This window comes from Sturnus vulgaris, chromosome 13, assembly GCF_052056855.1.
Source record: "Sturnus vulgaris isolate bStuVul1 chromosome 13, bStuVul1.hap1, whole genome shotgun sequence".
NCBI classification, from domain to species: domain Eukaryota; kingdom Metazoa; phylum Chordata; class Aves; order Passeriformes; family Sturnidae; genus Sturnus; species Sturnus vulgaris.
Window position 1 is genome coordinate 1,866,061 of NC_142255.1, and position 18,759 is coordinate 1,884,819.

The 18,759-nt window shown below is 52.4% G+C and overlaps 1 protein-coding gene across 1 annotated transcript in view; it reads right to left on the bottom strand.

The window, feature by feature from the left end:
• HCN4 (hyperpolarization activated cyclic nucleotide gated potassium channel 4) overlaps window positions 1-18,759 on the bottom strand; it is a 91,846-nt gene that overhangs the window by 31,584 nt on the left and 41,503 nt on the right. Inside the window, exon 3 of the mRNA XM_088172300.1 lies at window positions 3,017-3,178. Within this exon, the coding sequence (XP_088028426.1) occupies window positions 3,017-3,178 (162 nt within the window). The remainder of the gene's footprint in view (window positions 1-3,016; window positions 3,179-18,759) is intronic.

Here is an 18,759-nt window from a genome sequence, read left to right on the forward strand (position 1 = left end):
GGCTCAGCACAGCACCCACGAAGGAGGCCAAGTGTTCCCAGCAGCTTTTGGGGCTCAGCAGAGCTCAGATCTCTGGGAGAGGAGCTGCCAGGCTGGCTCCGAGGGAGCAGCACACGCTCTGCAGCTGACTTACCAGTGTTTCCAGTTTTTAATAAAAGTGCACTGCAGGAAAGCTAATGCTGAAGCCCCTGGGATTTGGGCTCAGCAATTAAAACTGCAAACATCCTGCCCTGCCGTTTCAGGAGCCAGCCAGACACCCACTGCTTCCACGGCTGCTGAAGATGGAACATGAGGCATGTGGAAAACACCGAGATGAACCAGACTCGGGGATTTATCGAGACCCTGAGATGATTTTGGCAACACCAGACCCTTCACAAATCCCCTGGATAAGGATCAAACCTTTAGGAGGCAGATGGGAGATGATGAATCTTCTTTCCCTGCAGCATGGAAATCAGGGCTGGTTTTATGGAGTGCTAAGTGGTGGGAAACCCCAGAGCAGAGGAAGAGCAGCACCAGCACACTGACAAAGCCTCCAAAGCATCTGGACCTCACTTCCAGCTCCCCTTGGCTGTAGCAGCTTCAGAAGATTCCCTTTTTCCCAGAGTTCTGGCTCCTGTGTGTAATCAGGGCACCAAGGATATTTATTTATCTCCTCAGAGCTCCGACCAGGCCGGTACAGAATGTTCCAAAATCCTGGCTCCCTGGCACAGAGGCCATCCTGGCCTCTCCCCTCCCAGCCATGTCCATCACACAGAGCCATGCTGGAACCTTCCATCCACATCCTAGCACCAAAGCCTGAGAAGAGCCCAGAGCTCCAGTTTCTTATTTCCTGGCTCTGTGGCCTCCCCTCCAGATTAGATGTAAATTGTTTCCTTGATAATGCCATCCACATCCACCACTGGTCCCAGTGACACACCTGGAAATCTTCTCAGATTAAAGGACATTATTGAGAGAAAAAAAAACTATCTGGTTCCCCAAGAACTACTGCACTCTTTGATAATTATTCTAACCCCAGGCTATTTTGGGGCTGGCATATTCTTGTACAGCTTCTGGAGTGGAAGCTCCCTTGAACTATAGGTGGGGCATCTCTCTAGTTCTTCATGCCACTTTCCTGAGGCTCCATTTTCAGAGATAATGGGTTTTTTTCCACTTCTTTTAAGTGGAACAAAAAAAAAAGAAGGTGATTTAGCTGCAGGGAAGAAGCAGGAAAAAAAATCCTCCAAGGCGAGTTTAATTCCCAGCTTCAGAGGCTCTCAAGGCTGGGAACACAAGGCTGCAGCATGAGGAAAGCTCTGCTCTGGATAGGAGCTCCCACTCCTGCCCTCCTGGAGCCTGCTGAGCCTTCCTGCCTCTGGAATGCATCCTGGCCTCTCTCTCCAGCCTTGCTGCTAAGATTTACCTTGGCTAAATCTTTTCTTCCTCTGTCCCATGTCCTGCCACTTTTGCAGACCTGGCAGTTTCAACACCAGCAGCTTCAACCTCTTCCCCGGGGGATGGATGAGGAGAGCCAGGAGCTGCTGCTGCCAAATGTTGGGATGAGGGAATCATGGTCCAAATGTGCTGCTCTGAAGCCATCCTGCAAGGGCACCGTGGCCAAGTCACCCCTGGGATGGGGACGAGGCCACCTGCACCTCTGAGCTCCCTGGCATGAGGAGCTGAGCATCCTCTTGGCCCTGAGCAGCACAGTGGGGCCCCAATCTCTGACTGCTCCTGCCACATAAATAATGAAAAGGCAGCACAGGGAAGCCCGGGCAGCTGCTGCACGAGTTGTTGTTGTTGTTGTTGTGCTGGAGATAAGCAGAGAGTTCCAGGCTCAGAACTGGCAGTCTGGCACTTTGCAGCAGCACAGACAGGGGCAGCCTGTGCCCACAGCCCTGCACGTGGGAGGCAGGGCAGGCTGGCACATCTTTCATACATTTTACATTTGTTCCATTCTGCCCCAGCGCCTGATTATTTCCTTTATTCAAGAAGAAATTGGCTGGGGGAATCTAGAGGTTAAGAACTGCAAAAAGAGGCAATTTTTTAAGCTTTGTCAGTTTTTGCTGCTTAATCAGCTGGACATTGTCCCTTTGAATAAAAGCTCCTGAATTCTCAGCAAGATGGTTGAAAGGTACCATGAATTCGCTGTGCCTTTGCCATATGGTGTCACACTCCCTCCCAGCAGCAGCAGGGACAGCTTTGGATGGCACTGGGCAGTCTGGCTCCTCATCCCTGACCGTGGCTCACTCCGGGCTGGGGGGAGGCCACACCGCCCCTTTCAGGGGGCATGGAGCAAAGGGACCAGCAGCTGGAATTATGGATCAGCCCCAGCCCTGACTCTGGGACTCCATATACTCAGATTTCAGCGGGAAGTTTCCATCCCTGCTCCTTGCTGCTCGGTGCCAGGAGAGGGAGCCTGGCTCCTGCCTTCTGTGCCTCTGCCGGGGCCGGTCCTGCTCCGAGCCCCGGGACTGTCCCTGCAGGATGTGACTCCCTGTCCCGGGACTGTGTCCCTGCAGGATCTGCCCTCCTGTCCCGGGACTGTCCCTGCAGGATCTCCTGTCCCGGGACTGTGTCCCTGCAGGATCTGCCTCCCTGTCCCGGGACTGTCCCTGCAGGATCTCCCTGTCCCGCGACTGTGTCCCTGCAGGATCTGCCCCGGTGCTCCCAGCTCTGGAAAGCGGTGGGAGCGCCCCGGGGGATGGAAGGAGGATCGGGAAGCTCTGGGATGCTGCGGGTGCTGCAGGGATGTCGCCCAGGGGCTGGGTTTAGGGCTGAGAGGTGGCACAGGGAGCACGGCACGTGGGATGCTCCAGAGGAGAGACCCCCTCCACCATCTCTGAGCTGGTTATTTATAATTATTTCTTATGAGCTCGTCAAGGGGATGAAAAACAAAACACCTGGCGAGGGCTCTGCTCATCGGCCTCGCTCTTTGGAAGGAGGCAGTGGGAAGAGAGTGGAAACGGGGGTAAAAGATAAAATAGGGAAGGAAGGAGGAAACAAAAGCAGGTGCAAGTGTTCTCTGCTCGGCACTCACCACCATGCGGTTGAGGGACACCCAGCAGTCGTCGGGGAAGTCCTGGAGCATGGGCACCAGGAACTGCAGGCAGCCGTCCCAGTGGCACAGCAGCAGCATCATCCCGATGAGGTTGACGATCCTCACCACGGCGCTGGCCAGGTCGTAGGTCATGTGGAAGATCTGCGGACCCACAGGAGCAGGTTAGATGGCAGCTCCCCCAAACAACCCCCAGTGCACAACACACAGTGTCAGAGCCCAGAACCCTGCTGAAGGCACAGAGGAGCTGCACCAGCTCAGGTCTGGCACAGTGTGCAAGCGGAACAGCTGAAAAACAGCTTAAAAAAACAAAATACAAAATCATCATCAGTCACTCCTCCTGCCCTGCGACTTTGCCTTCTAATTTACAATTAAAATCTCCATAACTCCTTCTATAAAATAAGCTGGTTGCAAATATTTCTGGACCATCAGCCACGCAATGCCCTTCTTTGATTTCTGTTCTTGCTGGAGACGTGTTCCACAGTGACCCATGGTGGCAGCTGCCTTTGTACTGGATGTCAGCTGCAGTCTCTGCATGTATCAAATGCAACAAGGAACGGCCTCCAACTCAGCAGAGGCTTCTGGAAAAGGATCTGATTCATCTTTTCTTGTGTTCCTTGTATTCTGCTACTACACCCCTGTCCAGGTGGGCAAGGAAAAGAGAATCATGGCACAGAGGGCTGTTTTTCCTCATTGTCAGTTCTTCACATGGAAAATAAAGCTGCAAACACAAGTTTCTTACAGGCCAGAAACGACACAGTGCCTAATGCAGGGGGGTTCAAGTGCCTCACCTGGGCATCACCCTCCAAGGAACATGAGTGTCAGGGTGGTTTGTGACACAGGGGACAGGCTGTGTGATGTGTGACCAAATCCATACACCTGGCTGCTCCAACAGGGATAATCCTGCTCCTCCCACCACCGTGGCACTGTGTGCCTCCCACCTTTGCCCACACCACAGATCGGCCTCTCATCCCACAGGAAGGCAGCTCCACAGCCTAAAGCAGCAGAAAGCTTTTCTTATCAGGCAAAGGAATCACATTTTTCCAGCTGGAATTGCTGCTGTCCAGTTGGAATGCCTGTTTCCACACCAGCCATCCCCACCCCAGGGTCACACGCCCACAGCAATGCCCACGTGTCCAACCCTTGCCAGGAGGGAGCACAAAGAATGCTGGAATCCAGAAGGATGAATGATTCGGATAACTGCTGCTAACTCCATTATTTCCCTGCATCCAGGCTGGAGCCCACACTGCTAGTGTGAGAAAGGCCATTCGAGTGATCTTTCAGGGCTGAAAAGAAGAATATCTCCAAAATCCAGCATGAAAGGCTGTTCTAGGAAATCCAGCTCTCGCTGCTGACTCAATAGGTCAGTATGAAAGCTGAGCACATAATTCATACAGAATAATTCCTCCTGGTTTCCTCTTTTTTCCTCCCCCTGCAGAAATGATCATTCTCATTTAGATAACCCAGAGCAAATCCATCCTGTTGGAATGAGAGCCTGGGGCTGTGCTTTTAATGAAGCTGGAGCAGCAGTTTGCAGAAGGATCTTTCCAGCCACCAGGGTTTTTCTGTGCTAATGACTTTTCCTCTCACACCTCCGGGTGTTTTTCAAAGAGCTCCAGCCCTGCTGTAACCCAGGGAGCTCCAGCCAGGGGCAGGGAGAAGCCCTGTCACATTGAGGAAGTGCCTTCCTTCCTTTGATAGATGAAAAGCAGACAGCCAAGAGCCCGAGGGTATGGCTGGCTCAGGGACCAGGTGATGGATATGGAGCTTCTGAGAGGAAGGCTGGGATCTGTCCGAGTCAGGGTAGGGCAGAGAGCCTTTATTTGGTGCATGCAGAGAGAGGAGAGGGTGGATTCAGCTCCTACTCTGCACCTTGAGATCTGCACCAGAGCCACGGGGTGGGAACAGACCCCTGAGGGTGACACACCTGGGCTGTGGCACCTGAGAAGGAGCTGCACCATGGCTCAGGGATTCCCAGGGGTAGCTGTGATTATGAACTGCAAATGTCTGAGCTGCAGGTGAGACAACTCCAGTTCCAAACGTCTCAGGAGTTCCCAGCTCCTGCCCACATATTTGCATTCCCATGCAGGAGAAAACCAGGAAGCACACAGGAATAACTGCAGGGCTGGGAACAAACACCTTCCACTGAGAAGCTCCTACTGCAAAGAGGTGCTGGTGTCACAGGGAATTCTGATCCAGTAATGTGCTGCAGGGCAGTGCAGTGCCCTCCAGCACTTCCCTGGCTCACCAGGGAGAGGAGGACCAGGAACATTCCAGAAGAGCTGGTCCATGCACGAGCACAGGAACGTGAGTGGTAACTGCAACTTCTCTGGTTTCCATCAGGAGCACCCGGGACTTTGTGTCCTGTTGTAACATAACCCAGGCTGGGTCCCAGAGCACCACAGCTCCTTCCACCCCAGCACTGCCTGTGCTTCCTGCCCTCCTGCTTCCTGCTACTTTTCCACTGGGAACAAGGTAGCCAGGAGAAGAGTCGAGCATGGATTCACATTTAAAGGATTTTCTTGGATAAAGTTAATATCTCTGGTTTTTGACAGACCAAAAGAAGCTCTGGTTTCAGCATTCCTGCTACAAAATCAGTGTTGTCCTTCCAGTCAAAGGACACCTTGCAATTCTTGTGGAAAGCACAGTTTGGGAAAGTGGGAGGACCGAAACTTCCCTCAAAAAGTCATTTCTGGTTATGTAAGAGCTCCATCTTGGAAACTCCACTTATACAGAACGAGCTATCGGGATCCTATCAGATGGGATCTGAAATCCTGTCAGCCCCAATAACTGTGCAGCCCTCCTCCATCCTGGACTGCAGCAGCATTCCTCCAACCCCAGCACCTGAGCTGCAAGGAATCAAGGACACCTTGGAGAAGTGGGGCCTGGCTCTGGCAGTGGCTCCAATCAAGGCTGGGTGTTTAATTAGGTGTGCTGGTCTGTGCTGGCACAAGGCTCAGGCACTGTTCAAACCACAGCCACCACCATCCCTCTGCTCTGATCAGCTGGGGCCACCAAAATCCCTCTGCTCCATCTGAGGCCACCACAATCCTTCTGCTCCATCTGGGGCCACCACAGTCCCTCTGCTCCAGCTGGGGCCACCAAAATCCCTCTGCTCCAGCTATGGCCACCACATCCTTCTGCTCCATCTGAGGCCACCACAATCCTTCTGCTCCATCTGGGGCCACCAAAGTCCTTCTGCTCCATCTGGGGCCACCACAATCCCTCTGCTCTGGGCTGGCCACCACATTTTTCTGCTCCAGACTGGCCACCCCAATCTCTCTGCTCTGGCCAGCTGGTGTCCTGGGGCTGTCCATGGGGACATTCTGGGGCAGAGCTGGGCAGGGCAGCAGCTGCTCCAGGCACACCCTGCCAGGCCCAGCCCTCGGCACAGCCCCTGTCCCCAGCTCTGCTGGCACATCTGGGCTGGATCTGCCTGCACAGCTGGACTGGGATCTGCCTGCACAGCTGGACTGGGATAGGCCTGCACAGCTGGACTGGGATCTGCCTGCACATCCGGGCTGGGATCTGCCTGCTGGTTTTTCATGCTCTGGAGGTGCTGTGCCTGGAACCAAGGGGCTTTCCTGGAGTTTTGGGGGCCCTGAAGCAGAGGCTCAGGCAGGGTGAGGCAGCAGCATCCCAGTGCTGACTCCAGCAGGACTCGCTGCCCTCCACGGGGCTCCTGAACAGATTCTGCTCCACAGGAAAGCACTGAAACTGCTTGTTGTCCTTCACTACTGCACTGCCAGCCAGGCAGGAATTCTGTAGCTCCATATCCTAGCTGGTCCCGAGCCAGTGCTGGTGTCTGTGCCCACAGCATGGTTAATATACAACTGTGATAAATCCCCTGGGGATAATCAAGGAGCTGTGACACTGCTCCAGCTTAATAGAAAGCAAAGAATTTACTCTTCATTTATGGCTTAAAAAGCCCACAGACTTGAGAAGGAAATACAAATCTCAAAAGAGAATCAAAACAGCCTCATATGCTGTTGTGAGTGCTCCAGGGTCAGAGTTAAGGTTGTTCTGCTGTGAGAAAAAACGTGTTTACTTACATTTAAGAAGAGTATTTGTGGGCTGTGGGGAAGAAAGTTGACATGTCTTTCAGTCTGCCTTTCTCTTTTTGGCTTTTGAAGATAACAGAGGTAAAGATCCATTTTCCTCACAGAGGCATTAGTTGCCTTTCCAAACCCCAGTGTTAATCTCCTGATAGGCTGGGGATAGGTGGCTGCTGCAAAGAGCTTTTCTGAGCCTAAAATCCAGTTTAGCCCGATAACTGAGGGTGGCTGTGCTGAGTCTGCAGCAGGAGCTGCTGTGGCTCTGGACCACCCCAAACCACTCATCCTGTTTAGTCTTGACACCAGCCTGGACAACAAGCTCATTCCAGCCAATGTGCAAACTGAAGGCAGCTCACTGAGAACACAGTGGCTTGGGTGATTCAGGGAACAGTGCCAGTTCAAGTGGCAAATGTCACCTCCACGACCAGGGTGAGCCCTGACTCACACAACCCACATAAGAGAAGGGCTTGGGAACCCTGATGTGGAAATCCATCCTGGGAGGCTGCAGTGAGGGAGAGAGCAGAGAACACAGAACTGGCAGGGTGGGCTTCCCCAGGAGGACAAACCTGCCTGGGCACAACAGAGCACTGAGGCATGGGAGCCCTGAGCATGGCCAGGGCAAAAAGAGCAGCTCTGAGCACACCCAGGGCACACAGAGCCAGCCCTGAGCACACCCAGGGCACACAGAGCCAGCCCTGAGCACACCCAGGGCACACAGAGCCAGCTCTGAGCACACCCAGGGCACACAGAGCTCTGAGCACACCCAGAGCACACAGAGCAGCTCTGAGCACACCCAGGACACACAGAGCCAGCCCTGAGCACACCCAGGACACACAGAGCCAGCCCTGAGCACACCCAGGGCACACAGAACAGCTCTGAGCACACCCAGGACACACAGAGCCAGCCCTGAGCATGGCCAGGGCAAACAGAGCCCTGAGCACACCCAGGGCACACAGAGCCAACCCTGAGCACACCCAGGGCACACAGAGCCCTGAGCACACCCAGGGCACACAGAGCTCTGAGCACACCCAGGACACACAGAGCTCTGAGCACACCCAGGGCACACAGAGCCAGCTCTGAGCACATCCAGGGTAATGAGGGCTGGCAGGGAAAGGGTGGCTCCCCTAGGAATTCCACTGGTGAATTGCTGTGGGAAATGCATCATTCCCCACTTGTTGCTCCTTCCTCACCCTTCCCAAGTTCCTATTTATTCTCCCAGTGATGTCATATTAAAGCTGCATCAAAATATAATCTAATTTGACTCCAAGAGGTTCCTGTCCTGAGCAACTGCTCAGGTTTTGTTCTTTAGGAAGAATGAATTTTTACACATTTTTTTCTTTGGAAGAGTGGACAAAGTGGTATTCTAGCCACCAAGTCATACAAAGATAGACACTCCAAATTTCCAAGGCAACTGTTGCTGCAATCAGGCTGAGCTGGGGAAGAAGAAGAACGATGTAAAGGAACACAGTTGGGTTTATTGACTCCTTGGGAAGAGGGATCCCTCGGAAAGGAGCAGCGCTGGGTCAGACAGCTCTGGGCTGTGCAGGAGGAGGGAGCTGCCATCCAGATTGTTTGGGGCAGGGCTGGGAGCAGCAGGCAGCAGATGGGCCGGAGCAGGGATGGGCTGTGCAGCACAGCTACATCTGCAGGCTGTGTGCCTGCCTGCATTCTGCTGTGCCAGCACACACACACGGCCAGATCACGTTTGAGATGAAGGCGAGAGTTTGGGGTTGATTCTCTTTTTCTGCTTGCTTTGCAGCCAGTGACATAAGCAATGTCAGCAGAGTTGCTGATGCTGCCTTGAGGCAGGGCTGTGATTCACCCGTGCTGGCCACGCTGCCTGGAGCAGCCACCCAGAGGGGAGCCCTCCCAGGCCCAGGTGTTAGCAGAGATAGCCAAGCACATTTTACACTCCAAATACAATAATCCTTTGTGCTGCCGTGGCAGTTTTCCTCTGCAGGTCTCGGGGGGCTGTGCTGACATTCATCCCCACGGAGCTCCTGAGCTCTGCTATTCCAGAGGGGCCAACAGGGCACAGAACAGGGAAAAAGCCTCTTGAACTGGAAGCTGAGAGCAAAGTTTTCAGCCAAATCTCGGGCTGGCAGCTCTGATCTCATGGACTGTCGGTGAGCCAGGCCCAAGAAGGTGTCTCAGTGTGAGTGTGCAGGCAGGGCAGCACAGCCAGGGCTCCTGTCACAGCCTGGGGCTGGAAAGCTCTCTAAGGTCACCATGCAAGCCCCCACCTCTTCTGATTTAACTCTGCCCAGGCAGCTTGGTCCTGGCCACTGGAAGTTCTTCCCCAGGCAGGAGCTCAGGGAACAGAGGCAGAGAACAGCAGAAAGCCTGTGCAAAAGGGAAGGGTGGGGGAAATGGCATTTTCTTGCCTTCTCCCTCTGAGACTTGTGTCTACTGGAAAATATTTACAGCAGAGAAAGGTGAAATAGCAGAACTAATTAGCACTGAGAAGGCTGGCATAGCTGGCAGATGTTTATGGATATATATAAACCCCAAAGATCCTGCCACCACCGTGTGTTTTGCCTCTTGCACTCTCGGAGTTGAGGTTGTCATGACAGCAGCCCCCCTTCCTCTCTCCATGCCACCATTCCCAGCCTAGACTTTAATCTTCATCATTTTAAGAACTTTTGTCACCACGGCAACGTGACACAGACTTTTAAAAATATTTTCTAGCACAACTCAAACGACTGCCTTTGCTGCACGGTTCCCTTTCAACCTCCAGGGGAAAACATTTGGGGTTGGGTTGTGCCACCACGGAAGGAGTGTGAGACTGCCCTGGGTGTGAGACAGCAGAGGCAGGAGCTGCTGGGGCACAAGGACAGTGCCATTGTCACCTCCAGGAACAACAAGGACTGGGGCCAGGGCTTTTTCCAGAGGTCTCTGACTCTGGGGGAAGCTCTCCTTTGCTTTTCCATGGGGTTGATGTTCCCACACGCCCCCAGCTCAGGTTTTCCCGCCTGTCTTTGGGAAAAGGAAGGAAAACAAGCCCCCAGAGCTGTAAATAGGTTGGGTGTCTCTTTCTCAAGGGGAATTAGATCTCTTACCTGGCTCTAATCTCTCGGGGCTCTTATCTGCATCTTTGGGAACTGTAGTCCTTCTGAGAGGCTTGCAATGAATCACTGCTGGAAATAGGTCATGGGCTTTTTTGGATGTTTAAGAATGACCACAGTCACCAGACAAAAGGTCTGCCTTGCTCAGGAGCTATACATAGCTGTGCCCAGGGAAAGGAATATTTGGGATGCTGAAGGGAAAGGAGGCTTAAATCCCTGAGAAAGGGACGAGACATACAAATGGTTGGAAACTGGAGCCTGCAGGCCTGGAAATGGCTCCAGAAGGGGCACTGAGAGGTGCAGGGTGGTCCCAGGGTCCAGGGTCCAGGATTCCCCCTGGAACATCAGCAGGGGGAGGTGATGGATGCCTGACCCAGGTGCTGGGGGTGATGCTGCAGCCTCTGCCAGGAGGGCTCATGAGCAAAACCTGCCTGGACTAAGTGGGAAAACAGCCTGGAATGCACGGAGCCCCCAGACCCCCAGTCAGTGCAGGCAGCAGGCTGGGAGCAGCACTGAGCAAACACTGCTGGGAGCACTGCACAGTGCCAGCATTGCCCCCTGCACAGGCTGTGCCAGCCCCCAGGCCAGTGCCAGCCCTGTCCCCTCATTGGGCTGTGCCAGCCCCCAGGCCAGTGCCAGCCTTGTCCCTGGACCTGTTTCCAGCCAGGCCATTATGAAGCTGTGCTAAGGAAGGGGATCCCAACCCTTTTCCTGCCAGCTCCCAAAGCTGGGCTGTGCTGTGGCTCTTTGGGAGCTGTTTGGCTCCAGCACAGTCTGAAGGTCCCTGATCAGGTGGTAGAAGTTAAAGACCAGTAAATCAAATCACTTCTTGTTTTAGAGCTGTTGTCTTGGATGCTCATCTGATGCTCCCCTGATGCTCCCTCTGCAGCACTTGAGAGCAGATTCAAGGAATGTCTGGTGTGCCACAGGTGCCTCCCTGTCCCCATCCCAGAGCCTGACCTGGGAACCAGGGACTGCCAGCTCTGTTTGTATCCAGAAACACATCACCAGGACACGGCAGAAACACAATCACATCAAGAGAACAGACTCTTCAATGAGAAAGAGAATTGTCTTCTCAAAATTCCAGCTGCCTGTAGAACAGTCTCTTGTTCCCAATTTCAGAAAGAAATCAGCAGCGACCTTTGTTTTCTCATTCCTTTCAGTCCCACATGATTTTTTTTGTTTAAAATTCAGAACAGATTTTTTAAAATCCAAGCTTGATCCCCAGAGATCCATACAATTAACAGCTGAGATTGAATATGAACTCATGAGGTCCCACCCTGCAACTGCAAACTTGCTGAAGAACCAAAGAACTCCTGCAGTTTGCTCTCGATCAATTAATATTATTTCTTTAATGCTACCTGCATTTCAATCAAGACAGTTCTCCCTCTGCTAACCCAGTTTGGGTTTTTGTAGGAGCACAGGGGAAGAAGAGAGCCAAAAATACTCTCCCCAAAAGGGAGCACGTGCCTGTTTGCCTGTGAAAGGTTCTCTCTGCTGGGCACGGCACGGCAGGGCGGGCAGGTGAGGTCCTGGCACAGCCCTGGGGTTATATTTGATTATTTTCTGTCCCAAAGCAGGACCTGTGGCTGCTCCAGCCTGGCACAGCCTGCCAGGATGCTCCGTGCTCTGCACCTAACTCAATCCCGTGCTCTAATTCCATTACAACCACGGCAACCAGGAACAACTTCCAGCCTGGACTCCTGGGATGCTGTCAGGGCTGTGACATGCAGGGAGGAAGCTCCTGGCAGGCCTGGAGCTGGGAATGTTTCCTGTGGCACGGGGCAGAGTGTGGGCACAGATCACAGGAGCAGAGGATGCTCAGCCCCCAAGCCCGGCTGTCACAGGGGCTGAGCCCTCGCCTGCAAAGGGATCCACTCTGGGCACTCCTTTTGCTTTCCTGCATTTCAGAGAGGGCAGAAAAAAGGACTGGGGCACTTCCCACCCCAGGGACAGAATCCTTGGAGGGATTGGGAAGAGCTGTGCCAGTCTGTGGGCACAGGGAGCACAAACTCCCCTGGCTTTGTCAGTGCTGGGTTTTGCCTAAATTGCTCTGACAGACACCAGTGTGAGACACCCAGCAAGGATTGAATCATCTCTGGGGGACCTCAGCAATGACAAATTTCCCTGCCCAGACTGACATAAATGTATTTTAATGCAGTGTCACACGTCAGTGACAGGGACACAAATGTCCTCCCACTCTGCTGAGGCAACAACAGCAATGTAAACTTTTCCTGCTGCACCTGAGAGGGGACAAATCCCACGGCAAGAGCACTGGGAAAGTGAATCCTGAGAAGCTGCACCTCCCATAACCTTGGGATGCACACCCGAGGCTGCTCCAATCCCAGCAGGAGAGCAAAGGGGGAAGTGCTGGGTGAATTCTTTATTTCCTTAAAGAATCTAGGGCAGGGAAAACTGGTTTTTAACTAAGAAGCAGCCTAGATGATATTTTTGAAAGTATGAGGGATTAATACCTGCTGTAGTTGTACATAGATTTCATAGATTGCAAAAAAATGTATTCAGGCAGAACAAAGACAAGCAGTATTTAAACTCTACCAAAAATATTCTAACTCCTCCATTAATTTATGCTGGGCAGGAAAAGAGTCCCCAAAGGCTGCCATTTTAATTAGAAATCCAACAGGAAATGCTGCCTGATGACAGCTATCAGGGCAAGAATCCCAGGAGCCACAGCTAGGGAAAAGAAGGAGATTTTGAGGAGTGTAACATACCGAGATCCCATTGATAACAACAGCAGGGCAGGGGGTTGTAGTTTCGGGCAAAATTCAGGGGTTATAAAGCACCCCTGTATCCCTGCAGCCCTGCCTCAGAGATAGGACTGGGAAAGGACAGGGCTCCCCCAAATTCCCTGGATTTCCCCAAACCTACAGCTCCATCCTAAACCTACAGCTCCATCCCAAACCTACAGCCCCATTCCAAACCTACAGCTCCCACCCAAACCTACAGCTCCATCCAAAACCTACAGCTCCATCCAAAACCTACAGCTCCATCCTAAACCTACAGCTTTATCCCAAACCTACAGCTCCATCCCAAACCTACAGCCCCATTCCAAACCTACAGCTCCATCCTAAACCTACAACTCCCACCCAAACCTACAGCTCCATACAAACCTACAGCTCCATCCAAACCTACAGCTCCCACCCAAACCTACAGCTCCATCCAAACCTACAGCTCTATCCTAACCTCCACCCCTCAACCCAAATTTAAAACTGCAAGAAGTGTTTTGAAAAGGCCACACCCTCCTCTAGGGAGGTTTTCATATTTTGCCCCAAACAGAAATTGGAATTCTTTAGCACATCTGTGAGTGCTGGAACAGACCCAGCCACCACCAGAGCATGGCAACATGTTCCCACAAATGCTAATAAATCCTAATGAACCCTTCTCTTCTGGCTGCACCACGTGAGCAGAAAGCCTTTTGTTGGTGTTTGTGTCCAAAAGCACACTGTGGCATAGAATTACTGAACAAAGCTCTTTGCTTCCTCCCAGTCTCTGTTATTTGCCTTCTGAAATGGCTTTTCTGCTGCATCTCTTGGAGTTTTCTTTTTAATCCTGCTGGGAACAGAAATGCTGGGATTCACTCCTCTCCTGGCCTGATCTCTCTCACACAGTCCATCCATGGAATAATTTCTTTTGTCTACCTGACAGACCTGATAAACTCCCAGTAACTCCCAAAGTGCCCTTGGAAGGGGTTCCCTGTGGAAGGAGCTCCAAGGAACCCCCAAAATGCCCTTGGAAGGGGTTCCCTGTGGAAGGAGCTCCAAGAAAGCCCCAAAATGCCCTTGGAAGGGGTTCCCTGTGGAAGGAGCTCCCATGGCTGAATAGCTGCTGTTTCAAGGAGCTTTTCCTGGACTGCTTTTGGAATTTGCTGCCTCTTCAATTTCACTGGCTGCGCCTATCTTTGCTGAATATAGCAGGAAAAATTACTACAGACTCATCTTTTTCTAGCTGACTTATTAGTTTACAGTTTGTTTTTTTTTCTTTTTATCTCTCCCCTTTAAAGGAAAGGATGCCAAGTTTTTCCTTTCTTCCAAGTTGTTCTCATCACATTTCTCTGAATTCACTTTATTCTCTGATATAGAAGTAGCCCAAGTAACTAAAATTGGAGTATTTTTAGACTCAGGTAACCTACAATGGCCATTTATATTATTTTTAGTGCCTGTCTCCACCCTGTGCTCCCTCAATCCCTGTTCTCTTTTCATCCTCTCCAGCAGAGGAGCAGAAGGGAAGAAGTTATAAAGAAGCAGCTTCTATAGAGAAGCTCCACTACAAAACACAAATGGAGCTGCTTTGTGTACTCGTGTTTACTCTGCTTGGTTCTTGTTCAGTTTAAAGGAAACCCAGTCCTGTGGGAATTCAAAACCTGCTCACTGCACCTGTCCTGCCTTGCCCTCTACACTCTGAATCAATCTCCAGCTTCAAGCTGATTTAATGACACCTCATTGCTGTGAACCCCCAGGCCAGCAGCAGGAAAATTTGCCCCCATCAGAAAAAAACGATGGTAGCAGTACTGAGAGATGACCAGGGAGAGTGAAATCCTCAAGGATGATCATTCCTCACCTCTGGGTGTTCACTCACAGACATTCCAGAGGGTGAGGCTGCTCCAGCTCTGGGCCTTGCAGAGCCCCTCTGGCTGTGCCAACACCGCTGCACCTGCCCTGGAACACAGCAAAGGCTTCACTGAGCCCTGGGGATGTGAAGCACACCCTGCTCCAGCCCTGGCACTGCCTGCAGCACTGGCTCACAGCAGCAGCAGAAAGGGATTTAGGAGGGCTCAGGGTCTCAGGGGATCACTCCTGGCTGCAGAACTGGCTCACAGCAGCAGCAGAAAGGGATTTGGGAGAGCTCAGGGTCTCAGGGAATCGCTCCTGGCTGCTGGTCAGCCTCAGTGCTGACCTCTCCAGACCTGTGAGTGAGAGCTGTGCTGAGGAAAGCACTCAGCCCATTCACCATTGAAGTGCAGGTCCTGCCTGTGGCAGGGGGATTGGAACTGGATGATTTTTAAGGTCCTGTCCAACCCAAGCATTCTGTGATTCCATAATTCCATGAAGGCTGTGGGCTGCTCCATGCCTGTGTTTGTACTGACACAGTGCAGATCCCACACAAGCTGGGACTCCAGTAGAGTTTCAGACCCACAGCAGGAATGGAGGAAAGCTGACACTGCCTTTTCTCCCCATAAAAAGTCCTACTGGAGTGGTCAAACTGCAGCAGGGCTGGATCTGTGCCCTTGAGAGCAAGCCCTGCTGGAAGAGGGATGGAGAAGGCACCAGTGCAGTGCTCCAGTGCTTTGCATTTCCCATAATGGGTGTCTTTTCCAAAAGCACACCCAACCCAAGGTGAACTATAACTCAGTGTCAGATGGGTATGAATGAAGCCGGATCCCTGACCCCAGAAAGCTTTGGCAAAGCAAGAAATGGGAGCAGCTGCACCCTATAGGATCAGGCAAGGGAACCAGCAGGGTAAAAGGGACACCTCTTAAGCAACATTAAATACTCCTTTGGGAAAGTTTTGGCACTCAATGATTTCCTGTTTCAAATAGCACCACCAAGTTCTGTCTTTGTACTTACAGTGCTCTCCCCTGCACAAACAGAACTGGGATTAAGCTGCACATGAGGAGTTCTGCCAGAGTAACACGGGGTGTGCAAGCTGGGGGTTCCAAAAGCCACAACTCCAGCGTTTCTCAGCAGCCTGTGAAGGCTCTGAACATGAAAAAAACAGGGTTAAACTGAGCATGGGATGAGGCAAATGCAGAGCACTAAACTTGACCTCTTCAGATTTCCAAGCCTGGATGGGAGAGCCCAGTTGTGAGTCTGTCCTGACAGTTTAGGGCTCAGAACCCTGAGATCCCAGGTCTGTGTGCCATACCCTTGAAATCTGACAGAATGCAAAGTTTGCCTCTTCCACTAAACCTGGATTCACAGCACCACCACGTTCCAGAGTTTAGAGCCCATGGTAGGTGAGACCTGGGAATTCACTGAAGTTTCTCTTCATGATCACTGAGGAAGTGGTGACTTCCTCCAGGGAATTTGCTCGGAAGCACATGGATGGGTGTGGGCACTCCCAAGGGCAGCAAACAAAATAATCTGAGGGATGAAATTGCACAGCTCCCAGTGGGAAGACTGAAAATGGAGTCAGGACCAGATGTCTGATATCCCAGTTATTTGTCTGGATCTCCCTAAACCACCAGGAACCTCAAGCTCTGGAAGGACTGGAGTGGTGTTCAAATGTTTAATGAGTGATTGGTGTTTGAAGCAGAGCTTTGTAACTCCCTAGTACAAAGACAAGAGATGATGTGAACATCAGGATTTCATTATGGATTCCAGCTGTGCTCCAGATACCGTGGAGGATATTGTGTACTTCTGACAAGACAAAGAATTTGGTGACTGTCTCTTCTTCAGATCTGCTGGATGGTGAAAGGGAGGTGAGGAGCTGAGGTGAAGTGTTGAGGAACATGACAGATGAGTTGAAAGGGCTGGAGCAGAATGTATAGGATGTAATCAGAGAAAGCCCCAAGGGAAAAAACTGACTGGAAGGGTCTTTGCCCCATCCCTGGCAGTGCCAAGGCCAGGCTGGACACGGCTTGGAGCAACCTGGATAGTGGAAGGTGTCCCTGCCCATGGCAGGAGGTGGAATGAGATGAGCTTTAAGGTCCCTTCTGATCCAAACCAGTCTGGAATTCCACGATTCCATGACAAGCAGCATTCCTTTGCCAAAGGAAAGGCAGGAGCCCACATATTTAGGGTGTTGGGAATCAGGGCTGATGGGGAGCACAGGAGGCTCCTGTGGGCAGCTGTGGCTGCACCTGGATCTGCCCAACCCAAGCACGTCCTGGCTGTGACTCAGTGCAGCCAAGGTGACCTGGCAAGGCTGGCAAAGTCACCAAGGGAAGGCCAGCAGTGACAGGCAGGGCCAGGTCAGGCCAGCACACAGCTGAGGGTGGCCAGTCCGTGCTGTCCCCTGCAGCAGGGCCAGCAGGGCTGTGCTGAGGGGTCAGCCCCACATCCCCCAGGGCAGGATGTCCTGCTCTCAGCGGTGACCACGGCTCCAGGAAGCAGCAGGACACGTCCTGGCCATCCCAGGAAGCGGTGGCCGTGTCCCTGCTGTGGGAGCTGAGCCCAGCCCAGCTGGCTCCCAGTGCTGCCAGCAGGAAGCAGGGGAGGGCACAGCTTTGCTGTCCCTCTCCCAGGAGGCTCCAAGGACTTGGACACTCTTGCAGGGTCACCTCGCAGGCAGCCGCCTGGGCTGCCACCTTCGCAGGCTTCCACCCAGAGTCAGGCACTAGCCACTCTCATGGGGCTGTCCTGGGCTCTTCCCCAACTTGTTCCTGGATCCTGGATGTGTGTCTTGTCGCTCCTCTGATGCCAGTGCTGGCATCTGAAGCTGGCAGCTGCCTGCCATCCATCAGCACATCCCCTGCTCCGTGCCAACTGTCAATTGAGCTGGCACAGGGGTGCAGCCTTCCCACCTTCCTGGCTCCACAGAGCACAGAAGTGCCAGCCCCAGGCAAGGGGCTGGGTGTTGGCTGGGAGGCACAGCGAGCTCTGCACCAGCTGCAAACCAGAGATGATGGCAGCAGGAAGAAGCCCCTGTGAGGTATGTCCAGCCCTCCTGCTGAGGAAACGCCTTGGCTGGGATAAAACGTTCTCCAGCCCTTTGAGCTTGGGCTTTCCACTTCAATCACTGTGGGAATAGCCTCGCCCCACAGAACAGCTTCTCCCCATTTCCCAAACAGCAGAGGGAGTTCTGGGGTGGTATCCAACAGCTCATGTCTCCCCCAGGAAGGAGGGAGCACGAGGGAGAATAGGCAGGCAAATTTTGTTCTCCAAATGACCAGAAAAATTGCTGGCTAATCAAAACAGGCCCTGCTTCACTGATTGTAGCACCAGCTCCTCTCCCTTCCCAATCCCCCATTAGCTGATCAGGGTCAACTGCTGGGCCCTGCAGCTCTTCCCCTGTGCCTGGAGAGCCTGCAGAGTGGGAAGGGAAGGCTGCAGGAGCAGCACATCCTGGGGAACCATTCCTCAGGCAGGGAAGCTGCAGAGCCCTCCAGCACTGTCACCCTCCGGATCTCCCCCTGCTGCCTGAGCCCGGGGTGTGCTGGCACCTGGAAGCAGGAGGATGCAGGAGGATGCAGCAGGATGCAGAAGGCCCTGGCTGTGCAGGGGGTGTCACCTGCTCGGGTGTTTAAGGTCCATGCTCTGTGATGTCACTGACACCCAAAGGGACAGAGATCAGCCCGGTTTTCCCCAGTGCTGGGTGTTATAAATACATATTATGATATTGGCTTTTTGCAAATGTTAGGGAGATACTACATGTGTGGTGTTGAAATGTTTTTTAATATATAGTTTTCTTTAGGAGTAATGTAGGCTAATAAAGTGTCTTTGTAGCAAGTGAACTGCCTGCTTGGATAGATAACAGTGAAAACACTGATACATCAGTTACAGCACTGACCATCTGTAAAAACTGAAGACTACAACCCAAATTAAGACTGATAAGAAAAATAAATTAAAATCACAGCTAAGAAACACACATGCTCTAAAATGACAAACTCCAGGAGTAGCCATGTAAAACAGTTTCTAGAATATGGAAA